We start from the raw sequence: 9,813 nt of genomic DNA, 5'->3' as shown, positions 1-9,813 counted from the left end.
GGGGGGGGGGGAGAGAGAGAGAGAGAGTGTGTGTGTGTGTGTGTGTGTGTGTCTGTCTGTGTCTTGTCTGTCTCAAAGACTGCTAGGTGACATAATTCTCTTTTTCCTAGAACAATAATTCTTAACCTTGGCTGCCCATTAGAGTCATGTGGGAGTTTTAAAAAATACTGACGCCTCTAGAGAGTCTGATTTAACTGGTCTGGACTGTGACTTGGCCATCAGAATTTTTAAAAGCTTCCCTGGTAAGCCAAAGTCCAGCCAAAGTTGGAAAACACTGACCTAGAGCAAGTTTTCCTTTTTGGCCTGTATGTTATTAGAAGGCATAGAAAAATGATGCTTTTTCTCTGTTCATTAAGTGATTCTGAGATTGTACTTCACCCAAGGTATCGTGGTTTATTGGACATGCAATGAAGAATGAGAAAATAGTTCCAAGTCTATATTTTATTGTAAGTTTGTGTTAGAGTTGATGTTCAGCTGCCATTTTGAATGGGGGAAAAAATTAAAATCTATATAACAATAATAGTTTTAAAACCAGGATGAAAAGAGAGGCAATCTGTGTGTGTGCCCAAGTGTCCACTTTTGCTTATGAGTTTCCTCTATGTAATTCAAGATAATTTTTATTCTCTCGTTAGATGACTGTGGCCATTTTGGTAGATTAGTTATCAAGAACCATATGATCAAAAACTTTGTCATATATCTCTGATTTATTATATGCCTTCCTCCTTTCCCCTATGATGAATGGTATCTTAACTCAACTATGGAAAACTAACCAAGAAAATATACTTTGAAAGTTGTGTTTTTATGTGAAGGTGCAAAGGAGAAAAAAATGATGATCTTATGAATTGATGGATGAATGCTTTAATATTACTTTTTTCTTCTACACTAATAATAAGTGTAGGAGGTATAAAGCACTGTCAACTTTTTTCTTAGGTCTCAATCAAGAACAGGACTTGGGGAAAATAAGTTGAAAACAAGGAATTTAGAAAATGAAAGTGCTTATATTCTTTTAATCTCACCTAATAAAGGATGTATAGTGTAAGGCAGCATTTGGAATTTTCAAGGCTGCTATTGATGTATTTTTTGTCACTTTTCTTTTAAGTTTATAGATATATACTTGGAGCAAGAAATTCAGAGGCATTAAGTTTTAGTAAGTTATTTGCAATATAGATTATAACTAAAATCTTTTTTATAACACATTTTGTTGGAGTTTGGTGAACCCTTAGGGCAAATGACTAATACCTTAAAAATTTTGATAGTGTGGTGACTCAAAGCAAATTGGAAAGAAGTCTGGAAAAGTGGTGTTGAGTTGGTTTCTTTGGGAAACAAGACTCTGAGACTCAAAGTTTTTTGGGGGGAGTGGTCTCCAGGAGAACATCTATTTAGGGATGAAGGAGGCAGAATTGGGCAAAGGGAGAAGCTGAAATGCAATTCACTTGTGATGGAGGCCTCAGCAATCCCATGGGGAGCTCTGAAGTTGGAGGGCCCTTCAGCCAGTCCTGAGTCGAAGCAAGGGTCTGGGCCTTTATACCATACTTTGACCTGCCATTGGTGTGATGGGGTGAAGCAATAGCTATGGCCAGTCCTTGAGAGCAGTCCAGCTGTGAGCTGTCAGGAGCCTGCACTCCCAGCAGCTCAGGGAATGAATGAGCTGTGTGGGAGGGGATCTGGGCAAGGCACTGCAGCATTCCCTTCATAAGTAGAACACAAAATGGAGAATGTGGGGAGAAGAAGAGAGGAAAAGATCTATGCTACATAATTTCTCTTCTTTACTATTATGTTTAATTCTCCAGAATTCTTCTCCTGCTGTTGACTTCAGGACTGTGAATCAAGCACATTATACCAGTTTAATAAATGATGAAACCATAGCAGTTTGGAGGCAAAAACTCTCAGAACACAACAATGCAAATACAATCAAGTATGTGGATGCTTGTCTATATTTTATTTTTTTCCAAAGTATGTTGGAATTTTCTAGTTTAGTGATTTTCCCCTGCTTCCATATTGATGTTGTGAATGTAAATGAGGTTTAACATTTTAGAGAATCTTTTTTTTTTTTTTTTGTAAGTATTTCAGTGTTTGGTCCTCTTAGCACCAAATAACAATGGATTGCTCCCAGATTCTCACACAGAGTATATTCCTCAACCTGCCTTGTTCAGTGTAAGATTTTAAAAATCCTGATGGATGAGGCCTGAGTTGGCCTTTCTGCTGCAAGATCTCAGTGTTATTATATAACCCAAATAGGTTTCTTTTTTTAGCATTTTTCATTCAAAATGATTGAAATGTTAAAGAAAAAAATACAATAAATAGGATTGAGGCCTTTTATCAAGTTTATTTCAGTCTTAAAGAAGAATTTTTTTTCTGCACATTTTTACACATTTCCATTGTCTTTCCTCAGCATTTCAATTTTTTTTCTTCAGAGAATCTGATTCTTGGAAATGAATAAATCAAACTCTGTGCACTAAGGGATGATCATTCCCAGAAATGTGCATAATAGATATTGCTTTATGACATAGATTGTGGGGGGATGGGGGGACCCTAAACGGAGGCACTGTAGGAAGTATCTTTGAGTGAGGGATCATTAGGAATGCCCTAGAGCAGTTCCACACAGCCTCAGAATTCCTCTGACCCTAGAGTGGCTCTGCCAAGGAGTTCAGGCTGGAAGGGTAACAGGGAAGGGGAAGAAGCTAGTTTGGGGGTGAGTGGGGGAGCTGTAGACACTTCACCATTAGTTCTTGGTTTTCTTATTTATAAAATGAAAGAATTGAAGAAATGATCTCTAAAGATCTCTCCTGAACCCAGTCCTGTGATTAACAGAAGTTACTGCAATCCCTTATGCAGCCATAGCCTGTATTTGTTTCATTCCTTCCTTTTTCCTTACGTTAAATAAGATGATCCAGTGTTCCTGACATGCAATTTCACTCTGGGTCCTTGGAAACTAACTGTTTTCCCAGATCCTGTTTAACAGGTAATAGAAATAAGCACTCACTTCACTCATTTTTAGTTTCTTTCTCAGATGGGCAACAAAATAGAAGGTTGTTCGGTTATTAATTTGCAAAGATAATTTCTGTGTTGGGAAATAACAAAAGCTCGGCTTCTCTTTTTTGAGTTTATTCTGTTTTTGTGTTTGGAGGTGAGGTAGGGAGTATCTTAGATGGTTGGTGTTAGAAGAGTGTTCAAGATCATTATCAGGGATACGAGTTTTTCTTTCAGGAGCTTTGATACTCTTTTTTTTTAACATGACTTAATGAAAAACTTAAGTTTTTGTTCATTTTGGGATGCGACACACTGTTTCTCTAAAGCAAATGTACATTTTTCAAGGCTTCATCTGGGTAAGAAAGAGCTGCTATTAATGACAACCTAGAATAGATGACTAATCTATTGCTGATGCCTAAACAACCATTTATTTGTAATCATTAAAGCCTTCCCTTCCTCCTTCCTCCTGTTTTTTTTTTTTTTTTCTGGACCAGTGGTGTTGTTCAGATATTATCTTCTGCAGCGTGTTGGAATGGAAGTTTTCTTGAAAAAAAGTAAGTGACTTAGAGTCTTAAAAAACCCACATATGATACAAATACTCAGCAAAGGCTGTGAAAGACTTCTGTTTTCTTTGATGGCAGTTTGCCTTAATTTAGTGGAAGCTGATGCTTTGCGTAAAAATTGTAATGCCTGATAATGATGAATGAGGGGACATCAGGAAGGGCAGTGCTGATTCACGCCTGGTTGGCAGAGAATCGGTTATCAAAGAAAGAGTCTATATCTCAGAAAAAATTAGTGTAATCAAATGTAAGATTTTCAGGGTATTCTAAAATGTTAACCCCGTCATGTGCACAGTATTTGTTCTTAAATTCTTAATTCTTTAAATAATCTCCTTGGTTTCTTTGGTTTGTTTTCCCATAGCTTTTTCTTTTCTCAAAAAGAGTGATCTTAGGGATAAGTTCCAGGTCCAGCCCAGCTTACCAGGAAATTATGTTTGAGGCTAAACTTCCAGATAGTAAATAGAATCTTCTTTGCTTAGCCTCATCCCTTCTGCAAATATCCCCCTTAGGAACCAGATGCAGCAGAATGTCTTGTGATGGATTTGGATCTTTGGTGATCCTAAGTCCTGATCATCTTTCAGTCCTTTTCTGCCGGTAACCAGGCTAATGAGATCTCAAGATGAGTTAGACTTCAGTTCTGTGTGTGAGTCCCACCCCTCCCCATCTATCACTGTATGAGTCAGGGTTCTTCAGAGAAATGGGACAAATTGTGTGTGTGTGTGTATGAGAGTAATACAAAAAGTTCATGGAGAGGTTCATATAATATTTTAATTCTTCTGTGAAATTTTTGAAGTATCCTTGTGTGTGTGTATGAGAGTGTGTGTGTGTGTAGGGGGAGAAATGAGAGGGGATTTACTATGGGAATTGGCTCACATGATCATGGAGGCTGAGAGGTCCCACAATAGGCTATCTGCAAGCTGTAGAACCAGGGAAGCCAGTAACATGGATCAGTCTTTATCTGAAGGCCTCATTACCAGGGAAGCCACGGTGTAACTCTTAGTCTGAAGCCAAAGGCCTGAGAACCTGGGGGTGCCACTGTGCAAGTCTCAGAGTGCAAAGGCTGGAAAACATGGAGTTCTGATGTTCAGGGGCAGGAGAAGAAGGGTGTTCCAGCTCCAGGAAAGAGAGAGAGACAATTCACCTTTCCTTTGTCTTTTTTGTTCTATCTGGGCCCTCAGCTGATTGGATGATGCCCACCTATATTGGATGAGGGTGGATCTTCCTTGGTCAGTCTACTGATTCAACTGCCAGTCTCTTCCACAAACACCCTCACAGACATATCCAGAAACAATGCTTTACTAGCTATCTGGATATCCCTTAATTCAGTGAAGTTGACACCTAAAATTAAATGTCATCCTGCCCCCCACCTCCCAAATATGTCCCTAACTGAGTTGCAAGAGCTCATTTTAGAAACTCTTTAGTTACAGCTAGAGATTACAAAGTTATTTACTTGTATCATTAGGGCAGCTGGAATGAGCTCATTTGGTTCTTTCATGTTTACTAATTAGCCTTTTATGCTGATGTTGGTCTCCTAGAGCAGTGGAGCTCAACCAGGGTGACTTTGCTCCTAGTGGACATTTGGCAATGTCTGATGAAATTTTTGGTTGTTACAATGAGGGAGGGCTGTACTATTGGCATCTAGTAATAGGGGTCAAAGATACTGCCAAAATCTACAGTCCCACCTGCCCAACAAATAATTATCTAGTCCCAAAAGTTAGTACCAAAGTTGAGACACTCTGTAGTAGAAGAATAGCTTTTATGAAGGTTGGGAATGGCTCTTGGTCAGACTTGTTGGGTTATTCATTCTTAATAGCATGGATTCAATAGAGCTGTGGGTGAAGCTTTTCCTTTTTTTTTTTTTTTTAAATTGACATATGTGCTATTTCAAGAAGCCTCCTCCTCCACCTTATACAAGTTGCATCCCAGGAAACTAATCAAAATGAAGACCAGTATTACCAAGCAATAAATACATATAGACATTAGACATTTTAGGAAGCAGAAAACATAATTTCTATGGCCCACTTTTTCCCTGTGTGATAAGCAGCACATACATAGGTCACTAAATGCTTAGAGAAAAGGAACTTTATTTGAGAGATGCTACCTTAGAGTAGCCCAAATCAGCTCGTGTCCTACATAGCTTGTTTCTACCCAGGTATAAAGTCAGTACCTCAGAAAATCTTTCCAAACTTTGCTTCCAGTAGATCCTTCTCAAAGAAAAAAAATGTATATAGATAAAGCATTTTTCTTTTTTCTTAACAACATAGCAGAAAGGACATCTAAGCATATGGAAGGTTACATATGGAAGACCAGAATTCATTTGTATGTCTTGGGTAGATTTATTTTTAGAACAGCAGCAACAACAGCAGCAAAAGATCCCACAAAGCAACTCCTCTTAATTTGACCATTTGGATCCCAGTACATATAATTATGAATTTTTTTTAATGTTAGAAACTCTACTTATGTTTTCATAAATTTTAACATTGCTGTTAGAGGGTGTTGTCTAAACATGTCCATTACTCATAAACAGAAGCCTGTTTTGCAAATAGATAGCTCTTTTGTAAATTAATAGATGTGGTAGGTTCAAGAATAAGAATTTAAAAGAGATGTTCTCTTAAGTCTCTAAGAGGCTAAAACTTTAAGGTTAGAAAAATGATTTAGTTGCTAGGAAGTTAAAAACAGTAGCAGTGAAATTAGGCCTTGGGTGAATATAATTCTATCCCTTTTGTTAACTAAGAGAGACATTAACTTTGCATTTGTTGTAGATTTGATTTTCATCTTAAATACTTTGTTAAGAAAAGCTTTTAACAAGGAGCTTTTACTGACCATTTGTTTATGAGTGTGCCAGTTTGCACAGGGGATGTTTTTTGTATCTACATCTAGTTCAATGTACCGCAATTGCAGAAAAAGGCAACAAACATGAGTAAATCAGAGAAATAATACTCTGCTTATAAACCTCAAGAGAGCCTCAACTTGAAATGATGATCTTTGAACTTTGACTTGAAGGAGAAAATATTTGAAAATTTAAAATCATCTTGAGAAAGGGGGTCTGGTGAGGTTTTATTTTGTTGGGCTTCCCCAAAGGGGATTGTTTTTTGTGGATCTTATCTGCCAGATCACATTTAAATCTGATCCATAAAGACAAACTATTTTGCTTACCTGTTTATAATTCCTATCAGAGTGTTTGCTTTGTTTTTCTTTATTACATACCCTTTTGATTTCGTTTGTTTAGAATTGATGAACATTTTAAAACAAGTCCCAAAATCCCTGGGATTGACTTGAACTCAACTAGAGTGTTATTTGAGAAGTTAATGAACTCTCAGCACTCCATGATTCTAGAACAGGTATGTTTCTTGCATTTACAAAGTACATTCTTAAAAATGCATTTTTGAATTAAATAATTCAACTTTCAAGAGAAAAAGACAGTAAGATGAAAAAATGAGAGACTTGTACAAATCTTAACTTTGTACAATATTCACTTTCGGAATTTGACCTACCTTTTGCTTTCTTTTTGGCTTAAATCTTTCTGAAGAAATGTCCCTATAGAATATAAGATCTGTATGGGCAGAGATCTTTGGCTTTTCTTATCACTGATGTGTCCTGAGAGCCTAGACCAGTGCCTGGCTCATATAGGTCCTGAGTACATAATGAATGAGAATTGAGAGTCTATCCGATAGCTAATGAATTTAGATATAAGTTAACTAGGTCTCATTTATGTTTGAATTTCTCATTACTTTTTTCTCTCGTACAGATTTTAAATAGCTTTGAAAGTTGCCTGATCCCCCAGTTGTCGAGTTCACCACCAGATGTTGAAGCAATGAGAATCTATTTAATACTACCTGAGTTTCCCCTGCTCCAGGATTCCAAGTATTATGTAACGTTAACTATTCCCTTGGCTATGGCCATTCTGCGACTGGATACAAACCCCAGCAAAGTATTAGGTGAATTTGCCAAACTCAATACCACTGGTTTTGTGCTTATTTTTTTATTGGTGTGATCACTGGTTCTTAGTAGATTGAGAGCCAAGAATCTGTTTATTGCCTTAGCATTTAAACAGTTCTTTCCTTTCCATTAATTTCTAGCTAACCCTTTTTGCCACTTGAGCAAATTAAACCATTATTTAGGTTATTTGAAGTAATTCATGCCAGATCAATGTTGATTTTGAAGTATTTACGACGTTAGATTATTCAACATTAAACTATTTTTTTTCTCCCACATTGTAATTAGTAGTGCCTGAAAAATTAGTGTCCATCTGTTTCTCTCCTATACCTAACTTAGGGGGTGGGAATTAAATGAATAGTTTTGGTAATACAGAGGTCTCCAAAAAAGGAGAGGAAGAAAATGACCTCATGGGGACTTACCAAATGTTTGTTTTGTTTCTCTTTTTTAGGACAGTTGAGTCCACACTGATTTTTGCAGGCTCCGGACACTTTGCTGAGATAAGAACCTTCCGTTCCTCAGTGAATTGGAGAGTGTCTCTCATGGGAGTAGCGCCTAAGATGTTTTTATTAATCAAGTGCAGAAAGTCTGCCACCTGGCTTTTTACTTTTTTTTTTCCCCCTGGTAAATTTTTTTTTAGGTGTTTGTTGCAACTCAGTAACTTCTGTTCCAGGTGGACTGGGATGTTACTTGAGTATGGTCTCCCTATGAGTAAAGACCTGTGTTCCTGAGGGTGAAATACTGCCTTTTCCATATTGCTTCCACCTTTGTGGAAAAAAAAAAATCAACAGAAATAGTAATAAGAGCACTAGTAATGTGTTAGTACTCAAGTTTTTTTTTTTTTTTTTTTTAAAGATCAAAAGCTTTTTGGAGCACATTTTCTCAGGTGTTGTAATAGATGTGAAACAGATACATGGCAATCTCTGGAGAAATATTTCCTGATTTCTAAGTTTTGGGTTTTCTTAAAATTTTTATTTTTCTAGGTTGGATAACACAAAGAGATCAGAATTGTTTAATGTTACACTTAATTTATTTTTAACTTCTAATTATCAAAATTTGAAAGTACACAAAGAAGAGAGAATACTACAGGTACCCATCACACAAATTCAATAGCTGTCAATATTTTGCCCTTTTTATCTGATCTATCACATCCCCCCATCAACCTTTTTCTTTTTTGCTGGAATATTTTAAAGGAAATCTCAGACATCATGTTATCTTGTTCTTTAAATATTTTAGTATGGCTGAGTTTATTTCTGACAAAGTAGAATCCAATGGTATAATCTTCTTGTCTGGGTATGAGAAAGCATTGTTTAGTGAGAAACAAAAATAGTAGTTTTCAACTAATTATGCTGCTTGAAGGGAAGGGATTGGTTGCCATATTGGTGCTCCTTCTAGGGCATGTCATCTTTTGCATCCCTGGTGCAGGATTTAAGTGGTGGCTGAGAACAGGGATGAAAGGACTAGGACATATGAATGCCTTTTGGACTAAAACAGTAGACCTTCACTCCTGCCCAAAATGTGTGTATCTTGCCTTGGAATTGAATTTTTAGATTAGTCTTCAGAATGAGTCTTTGAAAAAAATCCAATCAAGCTTTATAAAAAAAAAAAAGCACCAGGGATTCTTGTACAGCTGCTACTCTTCAGAAATGTTTTAATGGATTCTAATTAAAGTCAATTTTCGGAAACTGTATTTTAGACTAATGTTTATCTTCTAGTCAGAAGACATTAATACTTGCTCAAGATTACATGTTGAAATATGTCTTTTCTTTTTTTCTAAAGATAACTGGTGGTCTCAGGTATGCCCGAAATATTTTATGAAGCTGGTAAACCTCTATAAAGGTGCAGTCCTTTATCTACTAAGGGGAAGAAAGACATTCTTAATTCCTGTACTGTTTAACAATTATATTACAGCAGCTCTCAAGCTCTTGGAGAAGTTATATAAGGTGAGCATAGGAGAAGCCAGTGGGGTGAGGAATGAATAGATGGTAGGATGAAATGCCCTACAGAGATGTTCTCTGGAAAGCTGTTTAGTTGTCCTTATTTTGCTCTTCATCAGGTAAATCTTAAAGTGAAGCATGTGGAATATGATACATTTTACATTCCTGAGATTTCCAGTCTCGTGGACATTCAGGAAGACTACCTCATGTGGTTCTTGCATCAAGCCGGGATGGTAAGAATTCATGTAAAGCATATCTTAAAGCTTTAATCTTTTTTCAGAGTCCAGATCAGGACAAGAAAAGTATATCTGAGCACATCTAATTTGTCTTTGACTTTGATGTTAGTGTCATATCTGTTTTTCATCCAGCTGGTTTTCGTATTCTGGAAACTTTGAAGAACTTTAAGTAAT

General features: G+C 36.8%; 1 protein-coding gene across 4 annotated transcripts in view; it reads left to right on the top strand.

The window, feature by feature from the left end:
- HERC3 (HECT and RLD domain containing E3 ubiquitin protein ligase 3) overlaps nucleotides 1-9,813 on the top strand; it is a 110,081-nt gene that overhangs the window by 57,253 nt on the left and 43,015 nt on the right. For all 4 annotated transcript variants that reach the window (XM_008581080.1, XM_008581079.1, XM_008581078.1 and 1 more), the window contains exons 11-16: nucleotides 1,791-1,915; nucleotides 3,465-3,524; nucleotides 6,760-6,871; nucleotides 7,279-7,468; nucleotides 9,246-9,409; nucleotides 9,523-9,636. In XM_008581080.1, coding sequence (XP_008579302.1) covers nucleotides 1,791-1,915; nucleotides 3,465-3,524; nucleotides 6,760-6,871; nucleotides 7,279-7,468; nucleotides 9,246-9,409; nucleotides 9,523-9,636 — 765 coding nt within the window. The remainder of the gene's footprint in view (nucleotides 1-1,790; nucleotides 1,916-3,464; nucleotides 3,525-6,759; nucleotides 6,872-7,278; nucleotides 7,469-9,245; nucleotides 9,410-9,522; nucleotides 9,637-9,813) is intronic.

Source organism: Galeopterus variegatus, unplaced genomic scaffold (assembly GCF_000696425.1).
Source record: "Galeopterus variegatus unplaced genomic scaffold, G_variegatus-3.0.2 Scaffold2258, whole genome shotgun sequence".
NCBI lineage: Eukaryota > Metazoa > Chordata > Mammalia > Dermoptera > Cynocephalidae > Galeopterus > Galeopterus variegatus.
This window is presented reverse-complemented; position numbering and strand designations above follow the sequence as displayed.